General features: G+C 48.8%; 1 protein-coding gene across 8 annotated transcripts in view; it reads left to right on the forward strand.

The window, feature by feature from the left end:
• The window catches only part of fat1a (FAT atypical cadherin 1a), a 76,005-nt gene that overhangs the window by 32,704 nt on the left and 23,061 nt on the right, over positions 1–20,240 (forward strand). For 6 of the 8 annotated variants that reach the window (XR_002196155.2, XR_002196156.2, XM_020043833.3 and 3 more), the window contains exons 5-11: positions 3,536–3,865; positions 4,589–4,805; positions 5,214–5,279; positions 6,286–6,425; positions 14,051–14,326; positions 15,163–15,373; positions 16,126–20,199. Coding sequence is in view for 6 of the 8 variants with exons in the window: in XM_020043833.3 (XP_019899392.2) it covers positions 3,536–3,865; positions 4,589–4,805; positions 5,214–5,279; positions 6,286–6,425; positions 14,051–14,326; positions 15,163–15,373; positions 16,126–20,199 (5,314 nt within the window). In the remaining 2 variants the exon portion in view is untranslated. The remainder of the gene's footprint in view (positions 1–3,535; positions 3,866–4,588; positions 4,806–5,213; positions 5,280–6,285; positions 6,426–14,050; positions 14,327–15,162; positions 15,374–16,125; positions 20,200–20,240) is intronic. The other 2 variants (XM_013131870.4, XM_013131873.4) reach the window with 1 other exon arrangement.

Here is a 20,240-nt window from a genome sequence, read left to right on the forward strand (position 1 = left end):
TAGGAACAGAACTACAAAGTCCTCAATGCCCCCCCCCCCCCCACCCCACCCCCCGCTGTCTCCTATACAATCCACTAGTTTGACCACGGCCCATTGCTGGTAACTATGGCGACTTCAGAACTTTTAGCAGCCAGTGCTAGCTGGTCAGTGGTTTCGGCCAAGCTCCAGCAGGTACGGACTTTATTGTGCCAGGTTTTCCATGGAAGTTGACGTGCCATTGCCCGTACGTTAAGATCCGGGCTCAGACGCCACTCATCCAAATGTTCCCCCATTACTAGTGAGACCGGTCCAAGAGGGCCTTTCCCTGTGGCGAATAGGAGGGACATGCGGGAAGAGGTTGGGCACTGACCTGACACTCCTGGTTCTTCCACCGCTAACCGTTCAGGCCATAGGAGACTCCTGTTTATCCCAGGGACAGAGCCCCCGCTTGGGGACCGCTGGCCGGAAGATGGGCGTCTGGCTGCACGGGTGGGGGCTTGGTGAAACATGTGGTGGGGGGGAGCCGGCTGGCTGTGCAGGCCTCGTTTGCACCAGATGCTGAGAGGGGAAGTGGGCTGGCTGACTGGCCGGTTGACTGGGGGCTTAGCGATTGTATGGGTGGTTGCCAGTGTGTGTGTGTGTGTGTGTGTGTGTGAGCAACAGGCAGCAGAGAGGGGGAGGTCTCAGTAGGACACCAGGCTCAATTTGTTGAGTGTCTGTCGGTTTTAGCAGCAGGGTGAGAGACCAGGGGGGAGTGAGGATATGTTAGGACATGCTGTCCCAGACTTGGGGCCTAAAGACAAGAGACAGGAACTGAAAGAGAAAGAGACATACGAAAAGAGCGACAGAGAAAAGAGAGCAAAAGAGAGACCGATATGACTGGGGGAGAGTGAGGGAAAGTTGGAGTAATATGAAGAACAGAGATAAAGGGGACAGTAAAGGGAAAGAAGAAACGTGGCCTTTCTCTGAGAACCCCTTTGAGGCTGTCTTTGTGTTTGTGTCTGTCTCTCTGTGTCTGTCTCTCTGTGTCTGTCTCTCTGTGTCTGTCTGTGGGAGGGAGGGGGTAGGCAGACGGGCATCTGGTGAATACTTTGAAAGAGTAGGATGTGCTAACGAGAAACTGTCCTGCAGCGCGCGCGCACAGACACGGACACTCAAATACGAATACACTCTCAGACACCGCCTTACTCTCCACTTCAGTTCTGCCGTCCAAGCACCGTATCCGAGTTGAGTTTTCCTGATCGATGCTCGCATCTTGTCCCTCCGGTCGCTCTGCATAATCACCACGTAGGCTTTGTCCCAGGTCGCACACCCTGCTCTTTCTGTGGCGCACTCCTTTAAACCAGCGCCCTATCAGGCCAATGCACTACAACCGGAACAGGATGCCATTTGGTACGTTTCTCACAGACCGCAGAGTTCAGCTGTTCACATTAGCTGGGTCCTTGTCTTCAGTTTTTTTTTTCTCTCCTCTCAATCCAGTGCTTTGATTGCACAAAGAGAACAGGGAACTGTAGACAAAGTGCGCTTCCCCAACCGCCCCCTGTCCCCTACCAGGACTCACAGGCTCTGGTCAATGTTAGTGCACTGTGCCAAGGTAGGGCACCATTTTGAACCCCCCCCCCCCACCAACCCCCGAAATATCATCCGAAACGTGGCCAAATGAATTCATCTGCTCATAATGGCAACGTTCATTACAGAACACGAAAATACAGACCAGAGGAGGGCCAACACTGCTCCCGAGAGGCACGCGCCTCCTCGAACTCGAAGGGCACTAGTCATCCCATTTAATTAATTCTGTTTGTGGCAAATAGCTCGGACGGCCTCGGAGCAAACGGGCGAGGGAAAACAAACACGCGCAATGACGCTAATCGTCGCCGGCGGCGCCAAAAGGCGCGTGACGACCACCCCGACACCCAAAGTGTCTTCGCCGAAGCACCGAGCAGATGGTTTCCAATGACATTAGAACAGCCAGTTCTTTTTCATTTTCCCAAAGCCCTATGCTCGGAATTGCCCACGTCTCCCGGATGTGAGATGGACGGACGAACCCGGGGGTTTGGTTTCCCAGCAACTAAATAAGAATGAAGTGTTGTGTTTGTTTGGGTCAGCTAAGCTTTATGGTGCCTACATACATTAAACCCTCTCAGCTGTACATTTAATTTAAAAGATTAGACACCGTTCAGCCATAAAGGCCAAATGAACAGTATTGATACTGCTTTGTTTTATGGTTACTGTTGTCCGTCCAGATCTGAGACAGCGCAAAATGATCTGGGAGGAGGCTGGTGTCTGAGTACTTGAAGATGCTTTTTGGAGCTTCTGTTTAGTTAATTTAATCCAGTAGTTTTTAAAGTGGGACCTGTTTTTTTAGTACATCGTCAATTGTGTGTGAAATTTTACAAACTGCAGAAATGTTATCATCCAGTGTGTTGTAATAATAATATTCTACAAATTCAGTTCATTTCTTACACATTTATTATGTTTAAGATCCCTGAGTGCTTCCTTTGTGGTTTTGAAGAAAACATAACCATTAACTGTTTTTTCTCCTGGCATCTGGCTAGATGATGATACATTTACCATGGAAGCCCATACACTTTAACTGAATCTATTGTATTGTGTCGCTCTTGAAGGAGTGACGGCTCACCACATTGCCGGTGCGTGATACATCCGCAACAAAAAACAAGTCTTGTTCTTCACTGGCAGAAAAAAAAGAAAAGCGGTTAAGTGTGGTCCTTGGACCATTTCGTGGCACTAGTCTCAGGGAAAACTGGAAACTGATTTGCCTTTTGCATTCATTGCATCCATTCACTAAAAGGAAATGAAAAGAAAGAACTTCAATAAGCGAGGGACTGTATAACTACCTGTTCCCTTTGCATATTTGTTCCCGGAAGCACAGCATGTCTTTGAATAAGATGACTTGACAGCTAGCTAATCTCGGAGGGAATTGCTTCAATTTTGGCAGCCAATTGACTTACTGAAAAACACTTGTGAGCGATGAAATGAAGGGAGAGTGAAAGAGGTGGAGGGAAGTAAGACAGGGGAGAGAAGAGTTAGCTTTTTTTTTTTTTTTACCTCCGCTCCGCTTTGATTAATTCAAGGCTTTAGAATAAGGAAAGACTTCAAGGAAACATCGGTGCTCCGGTTATATTATATTGACGAAACACAGTGCTAGCACAACCAGCAGCTCAGGGCTATTCTGCTTCGGTCCTCGAGAGCTGGAACCATTTCTAGTTTTCATCCCTGCTTCCTAATTAGAGATGGATTCAGATCGAGGACATATCACTGAGTACAGTTATGTAGCAGCACAAAACAAAAAGCCAAAGGGTTTCAGACCTCTGTGACCGGAGTTGAATCGACACTTAATTCACACAAGTGCTTTAAAGGTTTTGATTGAACTTTTCATATTTTTCTCACACACCGGTCGTAACCATTGGATTCTCTGTGTAATTCAACTTATTCCCGCTAGTTTTCTTTTCTTGCTGAAGTCACAGTCGTACCTGTACATATAATTCTACTGTAAGTGTAAATCATCCCAAAAATGATGGTGACATTTGCGTTCCAGATCACCGTCACCGACCACGGCGTTCCCGCCAAGTCCACCACAGTTCGCGTCATTGTCAAAGTCCTGGACGAGAACGACAACCGGCCGCAGTTCCTGGAAAAGATCTACAAGATCAAGCTTCCGGAACGGGAAAAGCCGGAAAAGGACCGCGCTCTGAAGCGGGATCCCGTGTACCGCGTGATCGCCTCGGACCGCGACGAGGGCGTCAACGCCGAGATCTCGTATTCAATCGAGGAGGGAGACGAGCACGGGAAGTTCTTTATCGAGCCTAAAACGGGCCTGGTGTCGTCCAAGAAGTTCTCCTCGGCTGGGGAGTACGACATTCTCACTGTGAGTAGGCCACCTCAAGGTTCTCAGAACACCACAGCAGTGTCCTCAAATTAGATTTCGTTGTTGATTCATGGGAAAGTCTGAGTTGTGTACCACCTGTCGTTCACAGCCTATACCAAGTGATTGGTTAGGAAAGTGACTCTCCATATTTGTGTGGGTTTTCTAATTGCATTCAAAGCTGCTTAAGGACTTTGCCTGATTTATCACCGGACAGGCTTACTTGGCAGCTTACATCAGTTCATAGATTTTTAGTTTTGTAGTGTCTGTTACATAACTTATAGGAAGCCCAGGGCTGTCAAAGTGGCAGTATCGGGCCGACAGTGTCTGGGATGAGCTAATGTGACAATAAACCAGGTTAGACCGCCCTCGCTTTGGACAACCCACACCTGTTTATGGGGAGGGATGCCATGGCAACAGGTGTTCTACTGAGCTCATGGTTATTTAGATTTTTTTTTTCCATGTGGGCTGACTTGACCGTTTTTTGAACCCTTGCCCTCTTTTTTTCCCCACTCTCTCTTCAACCATCTCTCTTTCTTTCCTTTTCTTTCTCTCTCTTTTCAACATTTTCTATGTCCATCTCTCACTCTATTTCTTTTTTTATTTCTCACTCTTTCTTTCTCATCCCCACTGCCTCGCCTGGTGTTGAATGGTTTTAATTAAGGCCTTTAAGGGATAACGTTCAGGGTTCCAGTGCATATTGTTGTGTAATTAATTATCTTTTAGATCAAAGCGGTGGACAACGGTCGCCCCCAGAAGTCATCCACATGTCGTCTGCATGTCGAGTGGATCCCCAAGCCAGAGGTGGCGGCAGACGCGCCCCCCCTGGCCTTCGAGGAGCCCCCCTTCTCCTTCTCGGTGATGGAGAGCGACCCCGTGGCTCACATGGTGGGGGTGATCACCACGGAAACGTCGGACACACCCATCTGGTTCGAGATCACCGGTAAAGTGCATGCAGTGTTTTGTCTGCCAGGTTGTCTTTTGTTGAACAAATCCTAGAAAGGAGATGATTCCCCATCATTTTATAGTCTTGGGAAGAAATCCCTGGCATAGATTCCTCTAGTCTTTTCAAACTTCCTAACTAACCACTTGAGAGCGAATGTGTAGCCTGCAAACCTATATACATACTTTTTCTTGCTTTTTTAAATGTTTGATTCTTACACTGACTTCTATGCATGGTGTGACTTAATTTTTCCGCTGTATAAACCCTCCTATTTCCTAGAAATCCTTTCCCCTCCCACTCCTCTTCCTCACTAACTTTTGACTGACATCTTCTCTTTTTCTCTGTTTTCTCTGCTGCTCTCTGTCCTTTGGGAATGTCTCTCTGCTTTATTGGATTTGGTTTGTCAAGGAGGAGACGTAGAAGAAGTGTTTTACGTCGCTCAGATGGCTTGTGACCTGAACTGTACAGCAGCAGGTAGATCTGCTGCCACTGGGTCTCCGCTGTGATTGGCTGTGTTAAGTGATCCCTCTAATACATTGGCTGATGTGTTTGGAGATTTTATATCTTTGACTGTATATAGAGACCTCTCAAATATCGTTGGCTGTGTTAGAGAATCTCTCATATCATTGGCTGTGTTAAGAGATCTCTCAAATATCATTGGCTGTATTAGGGAATCTCTCATATCATTGGCTGTATTAAGAGATCTCTCAAATATCATTGGCTGTATTAGGGAATCTCTCATATCATTGGCTGTATTAAGAGATCGCTGACTGTGATGTCTGTCGTGCAGACCTGGGTTCAAAGACTATTTGAGATAATTACACATGCTTCAGCTGTGCTTTCCTGAATTTGCCTGTCTTAATTGAGAAGCCCCCAAAGTGCAAACCCCTCCAATCTGGCCCCGGGGGAAAACGCCCTGACGCATCTGTGAATTGTCGGATGGTATTTGAACCCAGTCGTTGTGACGTGCCCGTGGTTAAGCTCGTGCAGTGTTCCGTCCGCCAGTGTAGCGCCGCCGGACCACAACAGATGTCCTCGAACCGCGTATAATCACAAACACACTGTTCTGTTTTGCGTCAGCTCCGCGCGCATGCCGGCTTGGGCGTTCCCATCCAATGGGCCTTGCATACCTGTAGAACCATATGTGTTCAATGTCCATGCAAAGTACGCCTGTTGATGTAGCCACTGTGGGTCCGGAATAATCCTGTGAAAAAGCATGAACACCGCGACCATGTTGTTAGTAGATAGAACAACGAAAACACGCTTTGGGACAATATGACTAGTTTCTTCTGTATATATAAGCGACCGTATGGATTGTATGAAGTAATTTTAGCCAAAAGTAGACAGGTGATGTTTTCAACCAGGACTGTATGTCCCTGTTAACCTACGGAGCTTCAGCACTGCATTATCATTGGCGATGACGGCTTTGCTCATTTCCTGTCCATTTTCATTGTGCCCCCCCCCACCCCCCTTCCGCCAGGTGGGAACTACGACAGCCGTTTCGACGTGGGCAAGGCCAGCGGGACCCTGATCGTCGCGAGGCCCCTCGACGCCGAGCAGAAATCCAATTACAACCTGACAGTGGAGGCTACGGACGGCACGCGATCCGTCAGCGCCCAGGTAATTGGAACCCTAATGAAATGTTTGTCGACGGAGGTGGACTTTGTCACGGATCTTCTCTGCGCACACCCACACACGGTGAAAGTGGCCAATTGCGTGTAATGGAAAGTATATGAATAGAAGCGACGGCAGGCTTTTGTGACGGCTGAGGGAACACGGATCGGAATGAAAGGGTTGTGTTGAGTCGGATATGAAGCAGAGGTTTGGCTGGACGTTATTTTCTTTTTTTCCTGCAGATCCTTTTGAAGCTTTTCTCCAAAGTCGGTAGATTTAGGTGTGCATGATAGTTCACAGCTTGTGTTTTGATATCTTAACCCTCCCTTAAACAATGCCTAGTGACGTTTCTCGTTTGAGAGCAGGTGATGTACTCTTTGCTGCTGGGAAATGTGAAAATATAAAAGTGGTTCACGTGACGAGTTTTCAGTGCCTGTCAATGGGCTTTGACTGTTTCTTTTACAGCCCACCTCCACCCCACAAATCGTCCATGACCCCCCCCCCCCCCCCCCCCCCCCCCCCAAAATAATTACCCTGATGGACAGGGTCACAGGATTTTGTGTCTCGAGTGAGGATCTGCGATTCTGCCCGGCTGCTCGCTACATGTTTCGAATTAGCCCGACGCCCCGGGTCATCCGCCTTCGACAGCGGGCGTCATCCACACTTCCCCCTGACTTCCCCCTGGCAAACATTCCGTCCCCAAGTCTGCCCGGCCCGGGTCCCGAATGGCGACGTTGTTCCCCTCACAGTCAACCGTCTTTGGCCAGTACGGACTTAGGGAGCGTGCTCACTTCTGAGCATTGGGAATGCTGCTGGCAGACCACGTCCGGGATTCTTCCGTTGTCTCATTCCTGAAGCTAAGGAGCGGTGGGGGGGTGGGGGGTGGGGGGGTGCCTGTCTAGCCAGGCATTTATATATTTTTTTACGTTTGCATTCCACAGCCTGGTGTCTGCAGCTGCACTCCAGCTTCCCGCCCTTTTCTTCTCCTCGTGGTTTTCTTTCCCTCTCTCTATCTCTGTCCATCAAGCGCGCACTCATTCTCACGCTTCCCTCCTCTCCCGCTCGCTCTCTCTCCTCCGGGGAAACGCACCGAAGTCTTCTGAAAAGACCTGGGCTAAAGAAAAACCTGAGGTCGGCACTGCATTCTTTAATCCGGCCGCGTCAGGAGACTAACGTTCTCCCAGGGTTCTAAGTGTACAGAGCTGTGAGGGGTTTTCTGAAAATCCCAAGCGACCCACCTCTGATTTCAATCTTCTGGCTGAGTCATAATGCTACCGACATGATGTCACGGTAGGTCTGCCTCGCCCAAATCCAGGACTGGCCTTCTCTATCATATACCCCGTCACGGTCTGGGGCCTGTGAGACGCTGGCGGTTTTCCAGCAGGGTTGTTTCCCCTTCTAAAAAGCCTGCGGAGATCCGTGGCGAAAAAAGAAAGAAAGAAAGCCCTCTGTTCTCGTCGTCTCTGCCTGTGAACGAAGCCTTTCATCCTGTGGCCCCCGCGCTCCGCCAAGCCCCTCCCAGCGCGCTGAGACAGGCGGCGAGGCAGGCGACGGCGTTCATCCACCGTCCCGCCGACGGATGTGCCGTACCGGAGGCTTCTGAGCGGCACGGAGCGCCCTGTTACGCGGAGAGGGGGAGAGGGGCACGGGTTCGCATGTAACACCCCGTCCCCAATGTTCTGAGGAGAAACGCCCCCTCCGCACTTTAACCATGGCCGAGTCACACCCCCGTCCCGCTCCGGGGCATATGGTCCATTAGCCCGATCCAGTAAAGTTCTGAAGACGGATCCGTCTTTCCCGGGCAAACGAGGAAATATCAGGCAATCACTGAATCCCTGAACAGTTATCCACGTGTGTCTCATGACACCCTAGTCCCTGAGCTGTGGCTTGGGCTTTGGTTAAAAGTAGTGCAATAAATAGCCAAAGGGATGCCGTTCAGTACACCGTTTGTTGAGAGGAGCGCCGGCACAAAGGGTTGGAAATGACATAACACATTTAGTCACGGCACTGACGGGCTTCAAAGGCTCGTCCCTAATTAACACCGGGGGTGTGTGGTTGTGTGTGTGTGGGGGTGGGGTGGGGGTGCAGAGCCTCTTAGTTAGACAACAGAGACAACCAGGCCACTGGTGGCCACATGTATGGGGAATATAGCTTGTGTTGGAATTCATTCGTAGAGGTGTGTGTGTGTGTGTGCATGTGTGTGTCATGCTTTTAGAGGAAGGTGCATAATTAACCCACGCACACACACCACATTTTAAAACGTTTAAAGAGCCGACCTCTCATATAGAATTCAACAAAGGACTCGAAATATGTCCAAGGACTCTTTGTGCAAGGACACCTAGAGGTTCAAATGACTTCTGCCCCTTTGCGCGGCGAGGATCCTCGTGACACGGTGGCACCTCGCCTAGCCACTCACCCTTGGCGCCTAAAACCTTGCCGCTTGAAGCTTGGCGTACGTTCAACCTGCCAACATGGCCAGACTCGCTAATGCAGGTACTGCGGTTTTTCCCATCGATAACCCAAGGCCGTCCGGGCCATTACTCCAGGGGCCAATGCTTCAACAGCTTGGCACCGAAGGTCGGCTAGACTTAACGGTCAAATGAGGAGCCACCTCCTCGTGACCTCAGAACACTAGAAAGCACATGGTCAACATTAAGCCCACTTCAACGCGCACGCAGACAAACGCGCTCCGGGGTCAACAAAGGACACTCGGCATAAAGAGTCCGGTCAGAGTTGCCACGAAACCCGTCGCCGGTACGCTGAATTCATTCTGGAGTGAGCAAATCTGTCAGTTTGAAAATCAAAAAAACCCAACGCTGTTTTTCTTTGAGTTACAATGGTTATGTAAGGTAGTCAGTGGTTACCCTTTGGTTTGATCTGTAGAGGGGCTTTTAAAAATCTTTTAATATCCCGCATTGTCCCTTTTGGATTTGTCCACGTTGAAAAGCTTTGTACTGTTTGTTTCTTGAGTAATCAGCTTTTTATTGTTTGGAGATGATTCAATGAAGATTACGTTGAGTAATTGACTTTGTGGATAACGCGCCTGTATAAAACCTACTTTTGTGAAGTTACATGTAAGCCTGGGTGGAGGAAAAAAAACTCCACACAACCAGAGAAAGTCAAACATCGATTCATTAGGCGAAGGGATTGTGTTGTGGGTCCATTTTTGATTTGGGTTTGTCATGACGTGCGTCTTTACCCTGTGACCAGGAGGGCGCAGTTTTTTTAATCAACCGGGAACGCTCGCTCCCTCCGCCCCCCCATCCTGAGTGACATAGCCCTCGACCCGCACACGGGCACGCACAAAAGCATCCGAGCACCTCGTGAAACGCCACAAAGATTCACTTATCTTCCCCTTCAAATTAAAGTCATGTGTCGTCTGCCACTGCCAGATGAGCCGGCCCATTTTCTTTTGTTCTTTTCCCTTCTCTCTCGAAGGAATGCGTTTTGTTTGTTTTCTTGTTTTCTCCCTAATTCTCTCTCTCTCTCTCTCTCTCTCTCTCTCTCTCTCTCTCTCTGCACTTCCTCTCCAAACTCTGTCGAGTCTCTTCCTCTCTATACACCACCTCTTCCTCCCTCTCTCTCAGACCCAGCACACTGATGATCTTTATTCTTCTGAGGGAGAATAAACCCTGAACGAAAAACACTGGACCTCTGTTGGCCGTGTTCCGTTTTAATCCTATTTTGGGAAAAGCATGTAGCTAAGGGGCGGACCGTGCCAGCGCCCTGTGCCACGTGGCAGGGGAGCATCCATGCCCGCCTTACGTGCACATGGCACCCCAGCTGAGGCTCGTGGCAATGGCGTTTTTTTTCTTCGTATTTTTTCTTGTCCCTCACGCGGACCGTGTTGGAAGCCACGCAACGGTCCACATCTGAGGTCTGCGTGGGAGAGGTGCGAAAACTCTTGTGCTCGCTTTTTCTTCTTCCCGCTGGCACGGTTTTCCCTCTCTGTCCCTGGCGGAAGTTGGCTAGCTCCCTGTGATGGGTTCAGTCTGTCATGCGGTTGTGGTCAGACCTGGGCTATATTTCTGCTCCGGCTACCTTGCTGAACTCTTCCTTGCTCGCTGACTGACTAAGAGACACAGCGAATTAGCGGTAGCCACAGTATTTCTGTGATCGAATGTTCTGTGATGTTTTTGTTCTCATAGTCTCTCAGTTAAAGAGACCATTATAATGGCCATCAATCAGTATCGCCAAATCATGTCAAAGGATTTGTACGTTATGGGCCAATTCCTTTATTATGTCCGATTGATTGTGCTTTTTCTGAGTAACTATGCGTAACATTTTATCCACACATTTTTACTAAAATAGTTGTGGCATAAGCCATGCTATTGTTTAAGCTATGGTCATATTGTAATCTCTGTTGCAGTTTTTCTGATAAAGTCTAATAATTTAACTGCATATGTATGATTGCAGAAAGACTAGGTATTTTATTTCATATTCTTCCTTTTTTTGTTGCTTTTTTTGGGTGATTCTAGTTATTATAATCTATGAAAAGACACATTTTGTATCATTTAACTTAATGTAATGAATTTTACACAGGTACAGACATGACAAAACATTGGCATTGGTGTCTTTCCTTCTCACTCTGTTCCAAGTATTTCTGTCTGCCTCGCTACCTACATACCAAGCCTGTCTCGTGTGTTGATCTGTCTCTGTTTCTGGTTGCCTGCCCTCGGCTCCAGAGTGGCGCCTCTCTCTGCCCCTCTTTCTTTCCCTCTCTCTCTCTCTCTCTCACTGCGTGGGACCAGCTGAGGCGCGGTAGGTGCAGAGCAACATTCCATCCTGGGCACCTCATAGGCAGGAAGCGGTGCCAACCATGCAGGCACATTGCCTACCCCCCCCCACCCCACCCAACCCTTCCCTTCAATTCCTTTCCATTCCCCTGACCCCCTGCCAGAACCCCTGCCAGCTCCTGCCCTGCAGTAGTGCCTCAGGATGTTCTGGGTACAATCTAATTCAGCTCCCATAAATCTATTTATTTTTTAAACGCAGCCTTTTTTTTTTTGGGTCATTGCTTCCTTCCTTTTTACCCCTCCTTTCACTCCTACTCATCATAATCCCGACTTCACTTCTCAGAAGGTTCTCTCATTTGCAACCAGTCTCTCTCCTTCAATCTCTTCATCCGTCGTATGTCTCCGTTCACCATCCGCGTCGCGCTCACATTTGCTTTGAGGCTCGTCCCCTCGGGAGGCTATCTAAAGAAGAGCTTACGGGTGGGGGGAAGGATTGGGGGAGCGAGTCGCCTGTCCTCCGCTGTCTTTTCAATGGCAGTCACGCTGCATCACGCAGATTCAGGGGTAATGCCTCTTTCAAGAGGCTATATACGCCTTTCTCCCCTTAAAAGGGCTGTTTACATAAACTTAAAGTGGCTTTTTTTTTTTTGCACCCCTCAAATAGATGGACGTTAGATGAAGTTGACATTCATGTCTCCCCCGTCTCCCCTGCTTTCTCCCCTGACACGGTGGGTGAACACCCGGCTTTTTCTGCCCTAACGGTATTATCGGCCCGGGCGCTGTTGAATGGCTCCCGTTTCAAAGGCCGTGCTATCTGCGACCGTCCAGATTGAGACTCATTGTGCAGGGGCTCAACTCACAGGGGTGTGAGGTGCAGGGGCTCAACTCACAGGGGTGTGAAGCGTGTGTGCGTGTGCGTTTACGGAACCCGGGGACTCGAGGCAGCGGGAATTCTGGCGTGACATGAAACGGCGACTTGAAAAGGGAGAAGGGTGGACCGCCGACGGGGACCCCTTTAACGGAAGTCCTGTCTCACACCCACACAACTCTATACCATCTTACCAAGTACAGCATCCCGCACGATCTGCCTCCCAACGAATCCGCTGGCGGAAGTACATGACTCTCGACCGTTTGCTTACCGCTAACAACCAAGACCGAGAGCTCAGAAGCCGCCACAGTGCCCCGTTAGCATGTTACCGAAGTTACCCCCTTGCTCGGCGTGGGGCATCAGCGAGCCCAGCCAGCGCTGCCAGCCTCGCAGCACACGGCTGATTGGGCTATATTTGCCGCTCGCGCTGGGCTGGGCCCGTTGCCGACGTTGTCCCGGCTGTCACGAGCCACCGGCGGTCATTTTTAATGGTGTGGTAGAGTAGAGGTTCTGGCAAGTGAGAGAGCTGCCTATTTCTAGCATCTCGAGTCTCATTCAAGCTACAGGCAGGAACCGTGCTGTGCTGCCCATTTTGTGTCCGCGTCGTCCCATTCGGCACGGCGACAGCACAACCACAGGGCCCGTGGCCAGGACCGGGCCGCCCTGGCCCAGTGCAGCTCTGCTCGACTTGGCTCAGTTGGGCGATTTTTTTGTATTGCGAGCGAAAAGTTCTAGAGAAGTTCCCTCCCTGGAAGTCCTAGTTCAGTTGTAATGTAAAATCTAGAACCGCTTTCCTTCAGAAACATTCGTTCTATGAGAACTGAGATGAGAACTGAGATATTGCAATTTGATATTTTGGCAATATTGCCCAGCCCTATTCGGAAACAATAGCGCAAATCCAGTTCGTCCGGTTTCCGATGGACCCCGCGGCGTCAGGTATTGTCACGCCAAGCCATCTTAAGATGAACACGCTAATTGCTAATCCAAATGACTGAAATGTCAAATGCAGTATGAGCTCTAGGCTGTTATTACCGTGCAGGACGTTGCCCCCTAGTGGACGGCATCCAGGTGCCTGATCCTTTCTCCTTTGTTCCTCCATGTGTTTGGCCACAGAAGAGCCCCGCCGGAATGGCTCAAGCCACATCCATTGCATCGGCTTGCCTAATCCCCTGTCGGAAGCCCGGTAGACTAGCGGCTCATGTTGATAAAACAAGCCCCCACTGGAATTTTAGGGACCAGTGATGTGATGCTTTCTATGAAATGGGTCCAGACAGCCAGTCATGGTACGCGAACCGTGTCTGTGTGGAGAGTGCATCTAGTTAAAGTATAAATGCAAAGTGTTGAGTTGTATAGTGTGGGACTCTGCTCTGTGACGGAAATACACAGCTGAACTTTTATCTGAGGTCTTGTGCACAGATCTGTCGTTATATCAGAAAGGTCCTATTCAAGTGTAATTCATTGAACTAATATAGATTTTCATGTATATGTTTGTATATAACACTTTACAGTATGATAACCTGTGTCAGTGTGTGTGGTAGGTTGTTGGCGAACCGTATGGATTTGCAGTATATTCAAAACGCATTGTTCAACCCACCGTTGACATGTCTGATTTATCTAGCAATCACCTGTCATTTTATCACCGCCCTCTTAGCACTCCCTCAACCCGTCTCCATCTGGATGCATTAGGTTTAATCCCGCATTGATTTCTTGTTTTCGTTGTCGGCGGTGCCAAATGGCCGCTTGCGTGTGTGCACGTGTGTGTGTGTGTGGGGGGGTGGTATCGTTTTAGCCATTATATCTATCGATCCAGTCTGCATCTATGCAACACCGCTCATTACTTAGGGAGAGTGGCGGGAGAAATACAGACCGGCAGAGAGATGGGGTGAATGGGAGAAGATCATGGGAAGGGGATGGAGGAGATGAGGGCAGAGCAGAGAGCGCGACTGAAATCAAGTGAAAAGGTACATGCATATCGCACTCTCAGATCTTCACACCACTAATAACCCCCCCCCCATCCCCCCATCCAGGTTCTGATCCGCGTCATCGACACCAATAACCACCGGCCACAGTTCTCCCAGGCCCGCTACGAGGTGCGCGTGTCGGAAGACACGCCGCCAGAGACCGAGGTTCTCCGCGTCGGCGCCACAGACGAGGACGAGAAGAACAAGCTGACCTTCACCCTGCTGAGCAGCACCGACCCGTTCAGCCTGAAGAAGTTCCGACTGGACCCGGGCACCGGCGCCCTCTACACGGCCGAGCGGCTGGACCACGAGACCATGCGGCGCCACACCCTGACCGTCATGGTATGTGACTTTATGTGTTTCGCGTAATGCTGTCGCCGTGATCATCGCCGTGAGATGTCATTTAGCGGAGGTGTAAATGTCAACGGTGTGTGCTTAGTCTAATTTAGAATTGCGGTGCTAAGTGAAACTACCCGTTCTCTGTTTATTGACAACTCTAAATAGATGTTTACTTTTATTTCCTTCTAATGTGGTCATATAGTCAGCTCAACACTTTTTGTGAAACTGATAGTATATTCACTATATACTGTGTTCCAACTCAAGGAGCTGAGCCAATTTCAATGCATCACATCTTTATTGCCATAGAAACAGAACTGGTAAAAGGAATGTGGCTCTTCTAATAGCATATAATAAAGGTTTGATTCTGTGCAGTGAAAGATCTCTGCTACTCAACCAATGTATTTAGTTGCTTCAATACATGTTCTGATAGCACATTAAGAAAGATTTATTTCTGTGAAAATATTTTTGTTTTCAGAAAAGTTCTGCCTTTTCAGACATTGTGTGTGGCTCAGTCAACCAATCTTTAATTTCAACATGTAGGCAGTAAGCATGTATCGGTTGGTATTTGCTGTTTTAAAATAACTTTGGTGATTCTTCCATTCATTCTTTTCTTGTTTGGTTCACTGGGAATTGTCACATCCCTTTCCAAATAAAAGGCAGGTATTCTTTTCAGAATTTCATGAGTTTGTCGTTTTAATTGCATCACTGCTTGGGGACAGAATGGTGGGTTTCAGATTGTATTATTTCTCACTCCGTATCCCTATCTGCCTCTCCCTGCTTTCTCCCTCACTCCCTCCCTCTTCCTCCGGCTCTCCCCCCTACCTTGTACCCCCTACCAGGTACGTGACCAGGACATACCCGTGAAGAGGAATCTGGTACGCGTCATTGTGGATGTGGAGGACGCCAACGACAACGCCCCTTGGTTCGTGGGCTCGCCCTACTCTGGACGCGTCTTTGAGTCGGCCACTGTAGGATCGGCAGTCCTCCAGGTCACCGCTCTGGACAAAGACAAAGGCCAGAATGCAGAGGTCACCTACAGCATCGAGTCAGGTAGGCTAACGCTATCAGCCCCACAGGCGCTATTCTGAGATCTCACAAGTGGTTTGACAAGGCTGATCTAGGGTCAGGTTAGCAATAGCCACACTAATGGTAACTGTTACAATGAGATGTGAAGCCGATCCTAGATCTGAGGGGAAACGTCACCACATTCTTAACATGTTAGATATGATGGGATTGTATTATGGCAAATAGCCTGGGTGAAATGTATGCAGGGCATCCAGAAGTTCACTGCCCACAGGCCCTCGTCATGAATGGCACACACAGCACGAGGACTTGGACAACCTTTGTCAGAGGATCTCCATCTGTAGGAGTTTGACACTATGCCCCCTCTGAATTTCCCATCGTTGTTTTCCCTGTAAATAAGCTGTGTTTTGGGAGGGGAGTCCGCCATGTAGACGTTGGCTAGATTCTTTGTTGAGGATGTACATTTTTCAGATAGTTGAAATGACTCAAGCTAATTGAAATGGATCTTGCCCAAGAGTGAATCAGGTTTTTAAGTAGCTGTGGACTGGTATAGAATGTTAAAGGGGAAAATGTGTTACAGTAGAGTATCACAATATTATTTTTGTCAATAATATATTGATTTAGTGACTCTAAAGTATCGATTCTCTAAAAAAGAAGCTTAAAATTAGACTGTAGCGTTAATCTTTCAGAGATGTACACATTTTAAAATGGAATAAAAATCAATGTCATAGTAACTACACCAATATATCTCTTCTTGTGTTCTTTTTGTGGCGGAACAGGAAACATTGCAAACTCATTTGCTATTGACCCGGTACTTGGGACTGTTACTGTGGCCAAGGAGCTGGACCGAAGCAGCAAGAACCAGTTTGAACTGGCTGTGAAGGCAACCGACAAAGGAACGCCCCCACTGACCGCCACAGCAACAATCCACATTGATGTTACTGTGTCGGACAACGCTACTCCAAGATTCACTAAGAAGGAGTTCTCTGCTGAGGTCAGCGAATCAGCCCCCCCTGGCAGCTTCGTCACTCTGATCTCAGCAACCAGCCAGTCATCTGTGTTTTACCAAATCAAAAGCGGAAACACTGACAGTGCCTTGGATATAAATCCAAACTCTGGTGTTGTTGTAACTTCAAAGGCTTTGGACTATGAGATGACCCCAGAGTACAGACTGATCATCCAGGGCACGAACATGGCGGGTCTTGCGAGCAACACCACTCTGCTGATTCATCTAAAGGATGAGAACGATAATGTCCCTGTTTTTCTCCAGCCAGAGTTTACAGGCATGATCAGTGAGTCAGCTCCGGTCAATAGTGTAGTCTTGACCCCAGACAACACCCCACTGGTCATCCGCGCCTCAGACGCTGACCGTGAAGCCAATGCCATGCTTGTCTATCAGATCGTTGAGCCGTATGCCCACAACTACTTTGCCATCGACTCAAGTACAGGTGCCATCAGAATAACGACTGCTCTGGATTACGAGCAGAAAAGTGTGTTCCGCTTCACCGTTCAGGTCCACGACCTCGGAATGCCACGTCGGTTTGCGGATACTGCTGCCAATGTGACCATCAATGTCATTGACGTCAATGACAGCCCACCACAGTTCACGCAACTGCTCTATGAAACAACAGTGATCGTACCGACTTACAAAGGCGTCAAGGTGATCAAAGCCAATGCCTCGGATGCCGATTCAGAACCAAACTCCAAGTTATTTTTCTCCATTTCGGAGGGAAACATTGGGGAGAAATTCAAGATGGATCCCAACACGGGCGTTATCACCATCCAGAACGTCACTCAGCTTAGAAGTAGATACGAGTTGAGGGTAAGGGTATCGGATGGTAGGTTCGCCAACACTGCGTCAGTAAAGATCAATGTCAGGGAAAACAAAGAGAGCAGCTTGAAATTCACAAGGGACACCTACAAGGCTTACGTCCAAGAAAACTCCTCTGAGAAGAAAACATTAGCAGTCATTGCCGCTGTTGGGAGCCTTGTCAATGAACCCCTGTTCTATTCCATTCTGAACCCAGACAAGAGGTTTGAAATCAGCCGCACATCTGGGGTGGTTTCAACAACAGGGATACCCTTTGATCGTGAGGCGAACAGCGCTTTTGACATTGTTGTGGAAGTAACAAGGGAGGACGCTTCTGCTGAAGTTGCCCATGTTCTTGTGACAGTATCCGTAGAAGACATGAATGATAACCAGCCCATGTTTGTAAACCTGCCCTATCATGCCTTGGTCCAGATTGACGCAGAGGAGGGGCAGGCAATCCGACAGGTTACTGCAGTGGATGGGGACATTGGTCACAATGCGGAAATCCAGTACTATCTGAAAGAACACCACAAGCACTTCCAGATAAGCCCCTCAGGAGAAATCTCTCTCAAGAAGCAGTTTGACAAAGACTCCCTCAATACCGAGTTTGTTGTCAACGTGGTGGCCAAAGATGGAGGAGAACCGTCCCTTTCGGCAGAGGTTGAAGTCCCTATTACTGTAGTCAACAAAGCAATGCCAGTGTTTGAGAAGCCATTCTACAGCATCGAAATCCCTGAGAACATCCAGTTACATACACCTGTCGTTCACGTTCAGGCTTCCGACTCCGAAGGACCCAAAATAGTATATACTATCTCTGAGGGAGATCCCTTCGGTCAGTTTTCCATCAATTTCAACACAGGTGTCATACATGTAGTCCAACCTCTAGATTTTGAGAGCCACCCAGCTTATAAATTAAGCGTGACAGCCACAGACTCATTGACCGGTGCCCACTCAGATGTCTTTGTCGATATCATTCTGGAAGATGTCAATGATAATCCCCCTGTGTTCCAACTAAAGTCCTACAATGCAAGTGTTTCTGAAGCTTCTTTCATCGGCACTTCAGTTCTGCAAGTTGCTGCCACAGACTACGACACTGGCAACAACAAAGTGCTCTTCTACCAGTTAGTTGAGGACGAGGAAAAAAGCTCTGACTCCTTCATTATTGGCCGCGAGTCTGGGAAAATCTGGACCATCCGCATGCTCGACCAGGAGGATAAGCAGCAACATAAGCTGTTGGTCCGTGCTGTGGACGGAGGAGTACCTGCCCTTTCCAGTGATGTCACAGTGACAGTAGACGTCAGTGACCTGAATGACAATGCTCCAGCATTCACAGAGAGTGTTTATGAAGCCACGGTAAGTGAGTTGGCGCCACGTGGCCATTTTGTCACTCAGGTCCAGGCATCAGACGCTGATAGTTCAGATGCTGGGAGGCTTGAGTTCTCCATCCTGTCTGGCAATGAAGACCAGAACTTTGCCATGGATAAAAACACAGGAGCCATTTCCATCTCTAAACACCGCAAACTAAAGATGGATCCTCTGTATAACCTTAAGGTTTCTGTGTCAGATGGTGTATTTAGGAGCTCAGGCATGGTTAAAGTGACAGTCATCGGTGCCAATTTCCACAACCCCACCTTTCACCAAGTTGACTATGTGGTTGAACTTGTGGAAAATTCACCGGTCGGCACGTTAGTTGTTGAGGCCAAAGCCACAGATGAAGACGAAGGCACATATGGCCACCTAACTTACCACATTGTGAATGATTTTGCCAAGGACAAGTTCTCAGTCAATGAAAATGGAGAGATTTTTACCCTGGAGAGTTTAGACCGTGAGAATGTCATGGAGAAGGTAATTCCCATATCGCTCATGGCAAAGGACGGAGGTGGCAAAGTAGGATTCTGCATAATCAATGTCATTTTGACTGATGTAAATGACAATTCCCCACAATTCAGGGCAGTGGAATACAGAGCCAATGTAGCATCAGATGTCCCAAGGGGAACCACTGTGGTGAAAATATCTGCATCAGACATGGATGAGGGAAGCAATGCCGACATTGCTTACGCCATCGAAGCCGAAGTCGAAAACGTTGAAGAGAACTTTGAAATCCACCCCCTCAGTGGAGTCATTGTCACCAAAGAAAGCCTAATTGGACTTGAAAACGATCTGTATGCTTTCTATGTCAGAGCAAAGGATGCAGGTAGTCCCTCCAAGCAATCCATCGTCCGCGTTTACATCAGGATAGTGGCCCCCGAGGTCCCAGTCCCCAAGTTTTCTGAGCCACACTACCGGTTTACCATCCCCGAAGACATGCCAATCGGTACAGAGATTGATGTCATCCAGGCAGAGAGCGAACAACCAGTGATCTACAGCTTAGTGAAGGGCAACACTCTGGAAAGTAACCGGGACGAGGTCTTTGTGGTGGACCGGGACACTGGGGCCCTGAAGCTACAAAAGAGTCTGGACCATGAAACCACCAAGTGGTACCAACTCACGCTGCAAGCCCAGAGCCTTCAGGAGGGCTATGAAACAGTGGCATTGGTTGATGTCAATATCCAAGTCAAGGACCTCAATGACAACAAGCCTGTTTTTGAGTCTGACCCTTATGAGGCGGTTGTGGTAGAGAACCTTCCAGATGGCACGCTGGTGATCCAGGTCAAAGCCACCGACCAAGACTCCGGCACCAACGGTCAAGTCGTCTACAGCCTGGACCCCAAACAAACCTTGGCTGAGATCTCTGAGCTGTTTGCCGTCAACAGTGAGACTGGCTGGCTGACAACTTTGAAAGAACTTGACCGGGAGAAGACCAGCAAGTACACCGTTGCCGTCCTGGCCACCGACCGGGGTGACAAAGTGCAGCTGGTAACCAGTGCCACTGTGGATGTCTCCGTGGCTGACGTCAACGATAACCCACCTCGCTTCACTGCCGAGATTTACAAGGGCACGGTTAGCGAAGACGACCCTCCACCCAGTGGAGTCATCGCCATCCTGAGCACGACGGACGCTGACACTGAGGAAATAAACAAACAGGTCCACTATTTCATCACAGGTGAGTGTTTATCTCTTAACAACAAGGCTAATTGCCTTTCT

Source organism: Esox lucius, chromosome 25, assembly GCF_011004845.1.
Source record: "Esox lucius isolate fEsoLuc1 chromosome 25, fEsoLuc1.pri, whole genome shotgun sequence".
NCBI classification, from domain to species: Eukaryota; Metazoa; Chordata; class Actinopteri; order Esociformes; family Esocidae; genus Esox; species Esox lucius.